We start from the raw sequence: 16,456 nt of genomic DNA, 5'->3' as shown, positions 1-16,456 counted from the left end.
GCAACGTCCATTATTCCTCTTCGTCTTATAGATTCATCGGGAGACCGCTTTAGAGCAACCGAACACCACAATCAACAAGATTTTGCCAAACCTTAAAATTAGAACTCATTGAAGAAATGAAGGAGGTAATTTTGAAGGAAGCTTCTGCATTCGAAAAGAAATAATTGAACTAGAAACTATGGTGCTAGAAATCGAAGGAAATACAGTTGATTTAGAATTTAGTATATTTTTAACAGCAATACACTGAAAAAACAGTGAACCGACCAGAAAGAAAACATTTGGTTAATTTTAGAAAATGTTTAATATATTTAGAAAATTTTATCGAAACAGTATTACAAACGCTGACATCACACCGATATCACAATAATAAATAAAAAATTTTCGACAAATTCAAGAAAATTTATTAGACATACTTGATTTTTTTCACTTGTTAAAGAAAATTTTGTATGTTAGTTTGAAGGAAAAAATTGGAGTTCAAAATTGCAAGAAAGTCTTTAGTGACATACGAAGTTCATGATACGTACATTTTTTCAGTTATATTTGACATCTTACTTTACAATCAAATAAAGGTTTTCCCTAATTTTTCCTTTACGAACATTACATCCAATGAAAAGAAATCTAAACTTATATTAAAGTCTCAATCGCTGTAATATATTATATAAAATCTCGTAACCTTGTAAATATTGTCTGAACAAATGGTAAATAAAGATGAATATATAAATAATAAAAAAAAATCATGATGGACGCATTTTTAGTACAATTTACAAATTTAAAGAAATAATGAACTAGTTTGTGAGAAGTACGAATTTAGTAAAACTTTTTACTTCATTTGTGTATAATTTTTTCCCGTTTTTAGTTCATTTAACTAACTTACGCAAACAAATATTAGAGTAAAGGAAACTTTCTCCATATATAATAATTCCATGAACTAAAATAAAGTTAAATTGGCTTTAGTGAAATAGAGAGTTCACTTTTTGTTGTGTGTAGATGGGCTTTAAATGTTTTAAAACCCATCTACACTCAATGTCCTCACAGGCACAAACTCTACCAAGCGTGTCCTATATGTGGTGCAACCTCGAACGAATTTCTTAAGGCAAGGAACTACAAAATCACAATATTTGAGACCAAACAAACAAGTCTGAAATGCGGGATCAGTCCACTGCATTGTCATATTCGCTTTTTTTAATTTATACTCCATTTGGCATTCAAAATTGTGATAAAACAATAGAAAATTAAATAAGTATATACGGCCGTAAGTGCGGCCAGGCCGAATCTTATGTACCCTCCACCATGGATTGCGTAGAAACTTCTACGAAAGACTGTCATCCACAAATTTGAACTCACTCGGATGAAATTTGCTCCTCCAAGAGGCTCCAAAACCACCCAGCAAAAAAATTTGGAAGTTCTTCCAAAGGCACAACTTTAAAAGCACTTCCAGAAGATGCACTCCCAACGATGTTCTTTGGTTTAACTACCCAGGAAGTTCTTTTAATTCAATTTTTATAACTTGGTTTTTTTCATAATTTTAATGGGTAATTTTAACTTTTTTTGTTTCAAATAGGTTGCAAATAGAGTAAGAATTCATAAAATGAATGAATAAAAATGCTACATGCAATCTGAAAAATTTGTGAATTTTTGAAAATATTTGAGGTCAAACGTTTCCAACAAGCGTTAGAATCCATTAAAAATTATAAAAAATTATAAAATTTATTTATTGGACAAAATATCACAGAATATTTTAATGTACATCCAAAACATTGAATTCGGATCATACCTAAAGAAGTGATGCAAATTCAGTGCAACGGCTCTTGAAATGGAGGACTTCCGTCCTATGACAAGCCCATGTTAAATTCATCGCTTCTGCGTCAATTTTGCACCACTTCCGGATCCAAAAAGAACATTTTCATTACTTTTTTGGCGACGCTTTTTTTGCTGGGCAAATCTCGGGATCGGTTTATATGGGGGCTATAAATGATTATGGACTGATATGGACCACTTTTGGCATGGTTGTTAAATATCATATACTACCACCACGTACCAAATTTCAACCAGGCACCGGAGGTCAAATCTGGCGACCAGTTTATATGGGAGCTATATATAATTATGGACTGATAGGAACCAATTCCTGCATGGTTGTTGGATACCATATACTAACATCACGTACCAAATTTCAACCGAATGGGAAGAATTTTGCTCTTCCAAGATGCTCCGGAGGTCAAATCTGGGGATCGGTTTATATGGGGCCTATATATAATTATGGACAGATATCGATCAAGTTTTGCATGGGTGTTTGAGGCCATATATTAACATCACGTACCAAATTTCAACTGAATCAGATGAATTTTGGTCTTCCAAGAGGCTCCGGAGGTCAAATCTGGTGATCGGTTTCTATGGGGGCTATATATAATTATGGACCGATATGGACCAATTTTTGCATGGTCATTAGAGAATATATACTAACATCATGTACCAAATTTCAGCCGGATCGGATGAAATTTGTTTCTCTTAGAGTCTCCGTAAGCCAAATCGGGGGATCGGTTTATTGGGGGCTATATATAATTTTGGACCGATGTGGACCAATTTTTGCATAGTTGTTAGAGACCATATGCTTACACCATGTACCAAATTTCAGCCGGATCGGATGACATAATGCAAAATACTATCCTTCCACTTGGAGTTTTTGGAGACGATGCAGCAGAAATAAAGTATATAAATAAGAAAGATTAGTCCATGCGCGCAAAGCCAGTCGTGTGGACAATATAGGGTTCTAAACACATCGAATCCCATCATTTCATCCCTTAGAATAAAGGCACGGATCACGGATACTTTTAGAAAATAAACTACACAGCAAAATAGCGCCGCTAAAAAGTAGTGAATATGTTCTATTTTGATCCGGAAGTGGTGCAAAATTGGGGCAGAAGCGATGAATTTAACATGGGCTTGACATAAGGTGTGATCTGAGTTCAGTGTTAGGAGTCAATTTGCAACAAAAAAAAAAAAAAACAAGTAAGTAAAGTAGAAAGTCGGGCGAGGCCGACTATATCATACTCTAAACCACCATTACAGAATTAGTATTCATAAGCATTTGTGGGGTAACATATAGGTTTGGGAGATAAACCGCAGTTGCATATTTAAGAAAATTAAGGGGAACATGTCTATGGGTGCTTTGCGTCAATCTGACTATAGCTCATAGTCAATGTTGCCAGCGAAAATGTTCGGTCTACCCTACAAGGACAAAAAAAAATTCCCTACTTTCCCATACATTCCCAAACAATTTTCCCTACTATATTTTTATACCCTGCGCCACACTGTGGAACAGGGTATTATAAGTTAGTGCATATGTTTGTAACACAAAGAAGGAGACAAAGTAGACATATGGTGTCTTTGGCAATAATGCTCAGGGTGGTTCCCTGAGTCGATATAAGCATGTCCGTCTGTCCGTCCGTCCGTCTGTCTGTGAACACATTTTTGTGATCAAAGTCTAGGTCGCAATATAAGTCCAATCGCTTTGAATTATAAAAAGTTAAAAAAATCACTCTAATTTTTCTAAACTTCTAATACATATTTATCGAGCGATAAATCATAAATAAACTTTTGCGAAGTTTCCTTAAAATTGCTTCAGATTTAAATGTTTCCCATATTTTTACTAACATTGTGTTCCATCCCAGTGCATTAGCCGAATTAAATTTTGAAACTATAGATTTTGTAGAAGTCTATCAAATTCTGTCCAGATCGAGTGATATTTAAATGTATGTATTTGGGACAAACCTTTATATATAGCCCCTAACACATTTGACGGATGTAATATGGTATCGAAAATTTAGATCTACAAAATGGTGCAGGGTATAATATAGTCGGCCCCGCCCGACTTTAGTCTTTCCTTACTTGTTTTCGTTAAATTTAAAAAATTTTACAAAACAAAAATGGTTCTAAGTTCTTTATTATCTTAAAACATGAATATGCAACGTATATAACTTAGAATATAAATTTGTATTACCACCACGGTTGCCACAGTTGGTAAAATTCTAGCCAAATTAGTAATCTTTTTTGTTAAATCTCTATAAAAATAAAATTTTGGAAAAGTTTCTATAAACAAATTTTTGTGAGAAATTTTTCTATAGATATAAAATTTTGACAATAAATTCTATAGAAATAAAATTTTGAGAAAAAATTCCACAGAAATAAGATTTTGAGAACATTTTTTATAGAAATAATATTTAAAAAAAAAATTTCTATAGAAATACAATTTTGACAAAATGTTCTATAGAAATAAAATGTTGACAAAATTTTCTACAGGAATAAAGTTTACCATACATTGTTAAAGATCAAGCCTTGCCGGCTTCTAATTTCCTCCTCTAGAGCCACCAAAATGTAAAAATTATTACAAATTGTGTTGAGTGAAAATGTCCTACATTGTGGCCCTACGTCCCTACAAGACGCTAAATATTAGAAAAACTCTACATATAGGGAATTTACCCTACTTCTAGCAACACTGGCTGTGTTGATATTGCGCCTACGGAGTTAGTATGCCACTAATATTGAGCCCATTATTAAAAAAGAGAAAATCATTAAATTAGTGTGGGTAATAAATACAAATTTGTAAAAATCGAGCAATATTCTTATGTAAGAGCTACAAGTACGTATAGGTACGGTCGGCTAGTACATCAAAATTTGAAATTTGAGTAACATTGGTTAATAAATAAGAGTACTCTGGCCAAATTTGGGAAAATCGAGCGATGCATATATATGGAAGCTATATCTAAATCTGAACCATAATAATATTTGCATAATATTTTGCGGGTTTGATTAATACCACAAAAGGTTACCATGTGCAAGATTTGAGTAAGATCAGTTAAGAAATGAGGCCTGTATGGTCAAACATAATGTTATTAGGGGCGAATTTTTCAAAATCGGGTGATACATATATGGGAGCTATATCTACATCTGAACCGATTTCGATGAAATTTTGCACATATAGTTAGTACTATACAGGACTGGATCTAGCGAACTTTTAGTAAGATCGGTTAATAAATAAGGGTTCTATGGCCAAATTTGGGAAAATCGGGCTATACATATATATGGGAGCTATGTCTAAATCTGAACCGATTTCTATGATTTTTTGCACATATAGTTAGTGCTATAGAAGACTACATTTAGCCAAATTTGGGTAAGATCGGTTGATAAATAAGGGTTTTATGGCCAAATTTAGAAAAATCGGGCGGTACATATATATGTGAGCTATAGCTAAATCTGAACCGATTTCGATGATTTTTTGCACATACAGTTAGTACTATAGAAGATTATATATAGCCAACTTTGAGTAAGATCGGTTGATAAATAAAGGTTTTGTGACCAAATTTGGGAAAATAGGGCGATACATATATATGAGAGCTATATCTAAATCTGAACCGATTTGGATGAAATTTTTCAGACTTGAAGGACGATGGAAAAGATTACCTTTTGCCAAATTTGGTGACGATTCGTTTGAAAAAACGCGCAACGTGACCCCATTTGTCGAAATCGGGCGATACATATATATGGGAGCTATTTCTAAATTTGATCCGATTTCTTCCAAATTCAATAGCGTTCGTCCTTGTGCCCAAAACACTCCCTGTACCAAATTTCATCAAAAACGGTTAATAATTGCGACCGAAATCCTGTGAACAACAAATACATGGACAGACGGACGGACGGACACCAAGCGCTAGATCGACTTAGAAGGTGATTCTGAGTCGATCGGTATATATTTTATGGGGTCTAAAATCAATATTTCTGGTAGGCACATTTTTTGGCCGATCAAACTTATTATACCCTGACCACTATATGGTTTAGGGTATAAAAACTGAAGGGAACACAAATAGCGCTGGTATGTAAACGATACTGAGTACTTATAACCTTAAAATTGTCAATTGTAAGTTGTTTGACACATAGGCAGAGAACCAAGAGCTGAAAGATTAACTTTATTCAAATGCAACGAAGGAATGACCACCGGCGGAATAAAAAGAAAAATACTCAAAAATACTCATTTCAAACGGGCCATATTTGCTTGGTGTCGTTACAACCCTTGCAATTCTCCCATCGAATATTGGCCATCATAACAGCCTTCTCACGCAGTAAGAGCTTGCAGGGGGCCAGAGGCATACCAACAGATTCTAGTTCCCCTGGAATATGTAAGGTAGTTCCTAGCCTTGCTAGCACATCTGCTTCGCAGATCCCCGGTATGTTCCTATGGCCAGGCACCCATATTAGGTGAATATTGTACTGCTCAGCCATCTCGTTGAGAGATTTGTGGTAGTCTATGGCCGTTTTCGAGTTAAGGAACACAGAGTCTAAGGATTTTATTGCAGGTTGACTGTCTGAGTATATATTAATGCCAATATTTGTTGGAACATTACTTCTCAGCCAATTCACCACCTCTCTTATTGCCAATATTTCAGCCTGAAAAACACTACAGTGATTAGGTAATCTTTTCGCTATTCGAAGTTCCAGATCATTAGAATATACTCCGAAACCCACTTGTCCATCCAATTTGATATATCGATATATTCTTTATTCCCCGGAGTCTGTGTACCCACGCCTCACTGTTGGGGATTAGAGTCTCAAACTTTTTGTCGAAAAGTGGACTCGATATTGTCGCCAAAGTGTAATCCACTACGTTTGGCACATCTGGCATTATTTTGAGGACCGAACTGTGACCGTAGTTTTTTCCGACCACAGCGATAGCTCGCGCAACCGCACAGCCGTTGTTACAGCTGACTGTTTAGCCAAAATGTCTAAAGGCAATAGATGCAGAATGACTTTAAGGGAATTTGTTGCTGAATGCGCCTGAGATACACAAACACGCCATACGCTGAACTTTGTCTAAATTGCAGTACATGACTAATTCTGTCTTTGCTGGATTTACACCAAGACCATTATCTTTCGCCCATTTCTCAGTCATCCGAAGAGCTCTCTGTATAATATCTCTGATTGTGGATGGGAATTTTCCCCTGACTGCTAGCGCCACATCATTGCGTATGCCACCACTTTTATTCTTTCTTTTTTAGGGAAACCAGAAGGTTGTTTATAGCAACATTCCAAAGAAGAGGTGATAGAACTCCTCCTTGGGGAGTGCCTCTGCTCACATACCTTTGTATGTTTGCTTACCCTAGTGTGGCTGAAATACGTCTCTTTATTAAAAGTTCGTCTACCAGCCTAAGTATACCTGGATCAACATTCAGAGATGTCAGTCCATTTAATATCGAGCTCGGATGGACATTATTGAACGCCCCTTCGATGTCTAGAAACGCCACGATTGTGTATTTTTTGACAGATAGTGAGCTTTCAATAAAGCTGACTAGTTCATGCAATGCGGTCCAGTAGACCTGCCCTTCGGGTATGCATGCTGTCGTTTCGAGAGCAAACTTGAATCCACGCTAGTTCTAAGATACATTTCTATCTTCCTCTCCAGGGTCTTAAGTAGGAATGAGGATAAGCTGATTGGTCGGAAATCCTTCGCACTCGAGTGAGAGGCTTTTCCTGTTTTAGGTATGAAGACGTCTTTTGTTTCCCTCCACTTTTCTGGAATATATGCTAAGTTTACACATCGTGTATATATCACCGTCAACCAGGGGATAATTCTTTCAGCCACTACTTGTAATTCCGCCGGAGTAATTCCATCAGGTCTGGGGGATTTGAATGGTCCAAAGCTATTTAAAGCCCATTTTATTCTAGATTCCGACACAATTTCCTCGATAGGAAATGACCGCTGAGCCCCTGTTACACCGACAGAACATGGTTCAACCGTCTGATTTCCAGGGAAGTGTGTGTCCAAAAGTACCTCCAACGTCTCCTCACTGGACGTTGTCCACTTTCCCTCCGATGTTTTAATGAAACCTGGAGCGGTGTTAGTGGATGCTAGTACCTTCCGTAGTCTGGAAGCCTCTGACGTATTATCAATACTGCTACAGTAATCATCCCAAGAGTTTTGTTGAGACCTTTTCAGTTCTCATTTATATGCTCTCAGATTCATCTTGTAAGTGTCCCAATCCTCCGGAGCTCTAGTGGACTTTGCTTTGTTAAAGAGCTTCCTGCAGGATTTCCTCATATTACTTAACTCCGTAGTCCACCATGGCGGCAAGCAGCTTTCAGTGACATGTTGAAGGCCTTAGTAATCCGCTCCACTGCGTGTTCGACATCTTGCACAGTGCTCATATTTGTCTCTGGCATTTCCGGTATCATCAAATTGAACGATTCCCTATAACTATTCCAATCAGCTTTCCTAACATTTGGCGGAAATATGGTCTTTGAAGTACGAACAGTCAATCAACCTCTTGCCTTTTTTTAGTGACGAAGGTTGGTGCATCTCCCTTATTGCAAACTACCAGGTTGGTACGCAAAATAAACTCTATTAGCGACTCTCCCCTTGCATTAGTATCACTACTTCCCCAAATACTATGATGTGCATTTGCATCGCATCCCATAATGAATTTTGTCTTTGTTTTTGGTGACTCCTCAACTAAGGTCTTAACGGCACAGGGTGGCATCTCCCTATCATGTCCCATGTAGACCGAAGATACCCAATATTCGCATTTGGATATCTCTAGACTGGCTACGACAGTGTCTGCATTGTTCAATGAAGGAAGCAGAAACAAGTGTAGTTCATTTTTAGCAATTATACATGCTCGATTCATATCGTTACCGGTATTATGCAAAAGTTTGCAACCCGGAGTGCTTAATTCACAGATCTTGTTCTTATATATGTATGGTTCTTGAATAAGAACTATATCTATGTCTCCTTTCATCAGGAGAACTTTTAAGGCAGCACAAGCGGCCTTCCAATGGTGAAGATTTATCTGGAGGAACCGTAGAACCATCCAAATTTTCCACCACCGTCACATCAGCCGCTTCAATTGAGTCATCAAGGGCTTCCTCTTCACAGATCTCGGTAATTCTCGCAACAATCCGCGGGTCAGCTTTGGTGAGGTTTGGGCCTGTAGAAACTTCCCGCATATGATTTTCGCCATAGTCTGCAGGTTTTATGTCTCCTTCGGCTTCGCTAGGAGATTTTTTCACTGCCGACTCTACCGGAGGTTTGTCCGTTTGGGAATCCTTTGGCTGATCGCTTTTGTATACCTTCATATGGATATCATGAAAGCCATAACTTACACGTCCTTGGGTCTGGGCTAGATGTGGCAACGACTCTATGTTTAATATAAACACCGCATGTCGTCTTGGTCCATCCACCTCATCCAAACGACCAACCTTCCAATCGGCGGTTGGAAGATCTGGGTTACATTCTTTTAGTCTCTCTAGTATTGACTCAGGATCAGGAGGGTTTACCGGTATCCATGCATGTGCTCCAGGTTTAGCCGGTATGTCTTTCTTATCGACTAACTCCAAAGCGGCTCCTTCCCAAACTTCACCAATTAGCATCAATGCAGCTTTATACCATCCAGCATCTTGCCGTCGACGACTTGGTCTGGGAAACTTTTTTCGCACCTCTGAGTAGACACCAGACATCGCGTTCTCAATTTCCCCCATTTTTGCCATGGAATCATACCGTCCAATGCTCCTTTGTTAATAATAGCCATAACTTAGCTTAACCTTCGTTCTATGTACGGAAACAGGATATGAATCCTTTAGTGAACAAAATTGCACAAAATTAACGCTTATCCAAATAACCTTTTTTTTGAATAGTCGGTTTTGGTTTATTCGAAAATATAAATTTTTTAAAAACCCGGTTTTTATTTTGCTCGAAAACGCTTAAAACCGAAAATAAAACAATTTGTGAAAATGAGTTTTAAGCACTTATTTTATTAAAAAAAAAAACAACAACAAAAATTTACATTTTAAAACAAACTAAGGATTAATTCATGCTGTACTTCCAGTGTGATAGAAAAATTTAATGTCGTTACGTTGCTACCCTTGATTTATTTTTTGTGAAACATAAATAAATATTATATACATATATGACAATAGAACTATTCGATTACTGATGGTAGTTGTCGAGGCAATTGTCACAACGCTTCTAATTAATTCGGATTTATTTGCTCTCAAAAAAGGACAACAAAGCGGAATTTCGTTTGACTAAAATTTCGTTTTGTGTCAAAGATTATTTTGTGCTTCTTAGTGAAAAACTGTTGTAAGTATTCACGTGATTTTCATCTTCTGCATCTCTCTAAGAAAAATTCGACTATCCGAAGAAATATATGACGAAGTAGGTAGAAATTTAATTGAAATGCAGAAAACCAGTTAATCGATGGAAAAAACCGCGGTTAACCGAAAATTCCAGTTTTTCGCTATCCGCTTTCGAATTGCGTAATTGAACCTTGTTACCCGTTTAACCGGTGTCGGTTTTGGACGCCCTAAAGGCCACCTCTTAAATTACACTTGTTCACTACCAAATGCAAAACCGAAATACAAGACATTTTAATAACTGATAATCATATATCATTAAACTTACCGAGAATTGCGACAACCATTTCGTCCTTCATTACTTCCATAGAACCGTTGCAAAGATAGTATATATAATTTAAAGCATCCCCTTTATGTATTAAGTATTCACCAGGAGCACAGAAATTTGTTTTTATATGTAGTGATAGTAGTTTTAAACATCCCTGTTATATATTAGAAATTAATGTTGATTTATATTTTTTATTACGTTAAAGCTACCTGCGACGCTCCTTCAAAAATTGGTAGCTGTAGAATTTCTCGATGTAGGTGCATAGACACATCGCCACGGAGTTCTTCGGGAAATTCACGTAACGTCTATGATTGCAATAATGAATATAAATAGAGACTTAATATATAATAAATTAAATAAAATTTGCTTACTTCGTATATATCAATTCCATGATTGAGAGACCAAGATGTCTGAAAATAATCTTCGATTCGTTGCTTCAATTCCTTAGGCATCTGAAATAAAAAAGTGTTTACCATTGGCATCGCCATAAGTATATGCCTAAAAGTTAATATGTTTAAATACAAATGTACAAATTAAACCTTGTGCGAAGCAAAGCACAAAATTAAAAAATCAACCCAAACTTGTTTAAATTATCTTAGCATAAAAGCCTCATTATTTTCCTAGTCCAAAAGTCGATAAACTTTTCAATGAAGACGTTTTCCCCTTATAGTTATGTGATTCGACATAAAAATGGGTATCATTACTTGAAAGAAAATGTTGTTGTCCAATGGTCAACTTGGCTTTAATAGTTCTGAAAACATCTTCAAAATTTAATAAATCGTCTTTAAAGTTTTTGACTTCTTGTATGCGACTACAAAGCTAAAAAGCGCTCAAAAATAGAAAAGTCTTTCGACTCTTTATATTAAGCCGTTTTTGTATTCGTATTTTTATTATTACCCAGCAAAAAACTTTGGAAGTTCTTCTTAAGGCACAACTTTAAAAGCACTTCCGAAAATGTTCTCCCAAAGATGTCCTTTATTTTAACTGCACAGGTAGTTCATTGGAGTCAATTTTTTATATCTCGCTTTTTTCATATTTTTAATGGGAAATTTAAAATTTTATTGTTTCAAATGGGTTAAAAAAAGATTAAAATCAATAAAGTAGCGCAAATTATTTAAATTTTGCCGAAAAAAAGCTAAATCCTTTCTAGAAAAATTACGAATTTTTGAAAATATTTGATGTCAAACGTTCCAGACAAGCGAATAACATAATGCATAAAAAGTCATAAAAAAATAAAAATTATTTATTTGTCAAAATATCACAAAATTTCTTTATTCACATCCAAATCATTGGTTTCGCATCACACCTTAAGAAGTGATGCAAATTCAGTGCAACGGCCGTTGAAATGGTGGACATCCGTCCTATGACAAACCCATGTTAAAATCATCGCTCCTGCGCCAATTTTGCACCACTTCCGGATCCAAAACAAAACAAAAAAACATGTTCACTACTTTTTTTGCTGGGTTATTAAATCTCACACAAAAACATACAATTCTTATAATTACAGTACGAGGATAAACTCCGAAAAGTACACCCAGAAAAAAGTGTCTTCGAAACTAAAGGATGTTCATCAATTTAGTTTAGCCATTTTATTTCCATTCAGTTAAATTTTTGTGTGAAATAATAAAATTTACTTGTTTCAGTAAAAAAATCCTAAACTGAAAGCAGTTAGGAATAGTTCATTAACTAGAATATGGCATGGCATTTTACTAATACTGTTTTCTTCGCTGAGTATAAGAATTTACTACTGAAAAAGAAAATTTTATTCACTGATAACAAAGCATTCGTAAAAATAAACAAAAACCGAACTAAAACCAAGTTTCCTCAAATTTAGAAAGATTTCTTATAAAATGATAATTCTGACTTCCTTTATTACAGAAAGCTTATCATACATACGAATAACACTTAGCATAGAAAAATATTTTAGTTCATTCGTACTAAGAAGTATTCAATCCTTTCAAAACTTAAGGAAACACACTTGTTAGAATATAGGAAAATTTCCTACATTTCTTTTATCTACCTGTAATCGATACCTGTCATCGATGTAATCGATGTGTTTGCGCGTGGGTTGTTTTTTTAGTTGGAATTATGGTATACGGAGAGATTGTTAAAAAATAATATAGTAAAATAATATTATAAAAAAACAAACAAAATATATAAAATATTTGTTATTTTAAATTAGTGAGAAAAATGTTCGTTTTTCTCACAATGTGCGTGATGGTGTATAAAGAAAGAATACATCAGCAGAATAACAACCCTTTCATTTGTCTTCATTTTGGAATCTTCAATTATCAGGTAATATTCAGTGACGCTTATCTTTTGCAACAAAAATGTTTTATCATTTTTTATATTTGTAGGTATTGACATTGTAAAAGGAGGACAAAATCGTTAGGCAGCAACTTATTGAAAGTGAAAAGTACAAGAAAAAGTGCGTTTTACAGTTGATAATATCACATGGAAATTGGAAATAGTGGAATAATAAACTAATATTTCAAGGACAGTCGATGCTATTGATTCTTAATAAATAAATTCAATATATTAATAAAACATGTCTTTTATTAAAGATAAAATTGCTTATATAAATAAATAAAATTGTATTTAAAAACGAAGGCAAGCAGTTCTAATTATGAAGTAAAAGTTTTACCACAAATATGTAAGATTTGTCCAAATGAATGAAAAAATTTCAATAAAATAATTCCATATATGAATTCAAATCAGTTAAATTTTTTCATTCTGTAGTATAGTGGTACATAAATATAGGAAAATGTTAACTAATATATTGAATGCATTATACCTAATTTCTACGAAAATCACATCGTTCAAACAAATAAAAATGTCTTTGGCGCTATACGAAGTTCAACTTTCTTCACAATGAGATCATTTTAACTTAAAGAAGGGGTCACTTTTTTCTGAGTGTAGGCAGCAACTTATTCAAAGTGAAAGGTACTAGAAGAAGAAAAAAATGTGTTTTAATATTTCAAGGTCAGTCGATTCTAAATAAATGTATTTAATATATTAATAAAATATGTCTTTTATTGAAGAAAACATGCTTATACAAATACATAAAATTGTATTTAAAAACGAAGGTAAGCAGATCTAAATTTGAAGTAAAAGGTTTACCACAAATATGTAAGATTTGTCCAAATGAATGAAAAAAGTTCAATAAAATCATTCCATATATGAAAATCACATCATTCAAACAAAAAAAAATGTCTTTGGCGCTATACGAAGTTCAACTTTCTTCACAATGAGTTCATTTTAACTTAAGGAAGGGGTCACTTTTTTCTGGGTGTAGTATCTTAAAGCTAACAATGGAATATTATTAAATAATTGGAAGAAATTATGAAATAATTTAAGAGTACAATATATAAACAAACCAATAAATAAATTAATTAATGCCCACACAATTTTGAAACAATAAAACAATGAAGAAAAAATAAAGAAAAAAAAATGATGAAAAACTAACACTAGCATAATCGTGAATTTTAACAAATTTTAATTATTTTCTAAAAAACAATCATAATTGCTTAAAATATTCTAAAAGTTTGTCCTTAAACTTTAACGCGGTACTGGTGGTTTGCAGTTCATGTGGACGAGAGTTCCAGAGACGTACGACAAATATTAAAACTTGGCATTCAGAAACGATGTGGAAAAGGTATTAATTTCTTTCCTCTGTTAAATCCTGTAAATGGGAGTTTCTACAATAAGTATGGTGGTGGTTTTTTTGTATATTATCTTGTGCAAAAAAATTAGAGATTTCAGGAGCATTAGACCTTAGAGGGAAACACCATATAAAGATTTCGAATACTGAAATGTTGATTTATGGCGTTTCAATCCATGAATATAATTGGTCACATTATTGGAAAAGGAGTGCAATTTACGTTTACTGGCTGAATCACAGTTCGCAAAGAGTTCGGAACCATATAGTACTCCGGGAATTATGTAAGTCTTCGCCAAGAGTACTCTAATCCGCTGAGGAGTAAATGAATGATTAGCCCACATAGGGAGTAAATTCGAGTAACCCTAGCCAACAGCTACGTTTATGCTATCGGTTGATAAATATTTATTTATTTAAGCATATCCTGTACAAGAAGATTAATGTACAGGAATTTTAATAAAGAATAATATCCGTTATAACTGTAAAACGCAAAAATTAATCATGATAATAATAATAATAATAATAATAATAATAATAATAATAATAATAATAATAATAATAATAATAATAATAATAATAATAATAATAATAATAATAATAATAATAATAATAATAATAATAATAATAATAATAATAATACTAATAATAATAATAATAATAATAATAATAATAATAATAATAATAATAATAATAATAATAATAATAATAATAATAATAATAATAATAATAATAATAATAATAATAATAATAATAATAATAATAATAATAATAATAATAATAATAATAATAATAATAATAATAATAATAATAATAATAATAATAATAATAATAATAATAATAATAATAATAATAATAATAATAATAATAATAATAATAATAATAATAATAATAATAATAATAATAATAATAATAATAATAATAATAATAATAATAATAATAATAATAATAATAATAATAATAATAATAATAATAATAATAATAATAATAATAATAATAATAATAATAATAATAATAATAATAATATAATAATAATAATAATAATAATAATAATAATAATAATAATAATAATAATAATAATAATAATAATAATAATAATAATAATAATAATAATAATAATAATAATAATAATAATAATAATAATAATAATAATAATAATAATAATAATAATAATAATAATAATAATAATAATAATAATAATAATAATAATAATAATAATAATAATAATAATAATAATAATAATAATAATAATAATAATAATAATAATAATAATAATATAATAATAATAATAATAATAATATAATAATAATAATAATAATATAATAATAATAATAATAATAATAATAATAATAATAATAATAATAATAATAATAATAATAATAATAATAATAATAATAATAATAATAATAATAATAATAAAATAATAATAATAATAATAATAATAATAATAATAATAATAATAATAATAATAATAATAATAATAATAATAATAATAATAATAATAATAATAATAATAATAATAATAATAATAATAATAATAATAATAATAATAATAATAATAATAATAATAATAATAATAATAATAATAATAATAATAATAATAATAATAATAATAATAATAATAATAATAATAATAATAATAATAATAATAATAATAATAATAATAATAATAATAATAATAATAATAATAATAATAATAATAATAATAATAATAATAATAATAATAATAATAATAATAATAATAATAATAATAATAATAATAATAATAATAATAATAATAATAATAATAATAATAATAATAATAATAATAATAATAATAATAATAATAATAATAATAATAATAATAATAATAATAATAATAATAATAATAATAATAATAATAATAATAATAATAATAATAATAATAATAATAATAATAATAATAATAATAATAATAATAATAATAATAATAATAATAATATAATAATAATAATAATAATAATAATAATAATAATAATAATAATAATAATAATAATAATAATAATAATAATAATAATAATATAAATAATAATAATAATAATAATAATAATAATAATAATAATAATAATAATAATAATAATAATAATAATAATAATAATAATAATAATAATAATAATAATAATAATATAAATAATAATAATAATAATAATAATAATAATAATAATAATAATAATAATAATAATAATAATAATAATAATAATAATAATATAAATAATAATAATAATAATAATAATAATAATAATAATAATAATAATAATAATAATAATAATAATAATAATAATATAATAATAATAATAATAATAATAATAATAATAATAATAATAATAATAATAATAATA

General features: G+C 30.7%; 1 protein-coding gene across 1 annotated transcript in view; it reads right to left on the bottom strand.

The window, feature by feature from the left end:
* Elk (Eag-like K[+] channel) overlaps nt 1–16,456 on the bottom strand; it is a 1,103,641-nt gene that overhangs the window by 67,419 nt on the left and 1,019,766 nt on the right. The window contains exons 12-14 of the mRNA XM_075312997.1: nt 10,816–10,896; nt 10,654–10,749; nt 10,445–10,598 (exon numbers count right to left, since the gene is read on the bottom strand). Coding sequence (XP_075169112.1) covers nt 10,445–10,598; nt 10,654–10,749; nt 10,816–10,896 — 331 coding nt within the window. The remainder of the gene's footprint in view (nt 1–10,444; nt 10,599–10,653; nt 10,750–10,815; nt 10,897–16,456) is intronic.

The sequence above is a fragment of the Haematobia irritans genome, chromosome 5 (assembly GCF_050003625.1).
Source record: "Haematobia irritans isolate KBUSLIRL chromosome 5, ASM5000362v1, whole genome shotgun sequence".
NCBI classification, from domain to species: domain Eukaryota; kingdom Metazoa; phylum Arthropoda; class Insecta; order Diptera; family Muscidae; genus Haematobia; species Haematobia irritans.
Note: the sequence above shows the minus strand (reverse complement) of the source record. Positions and strands in the feature narration are given on the sequence as shown.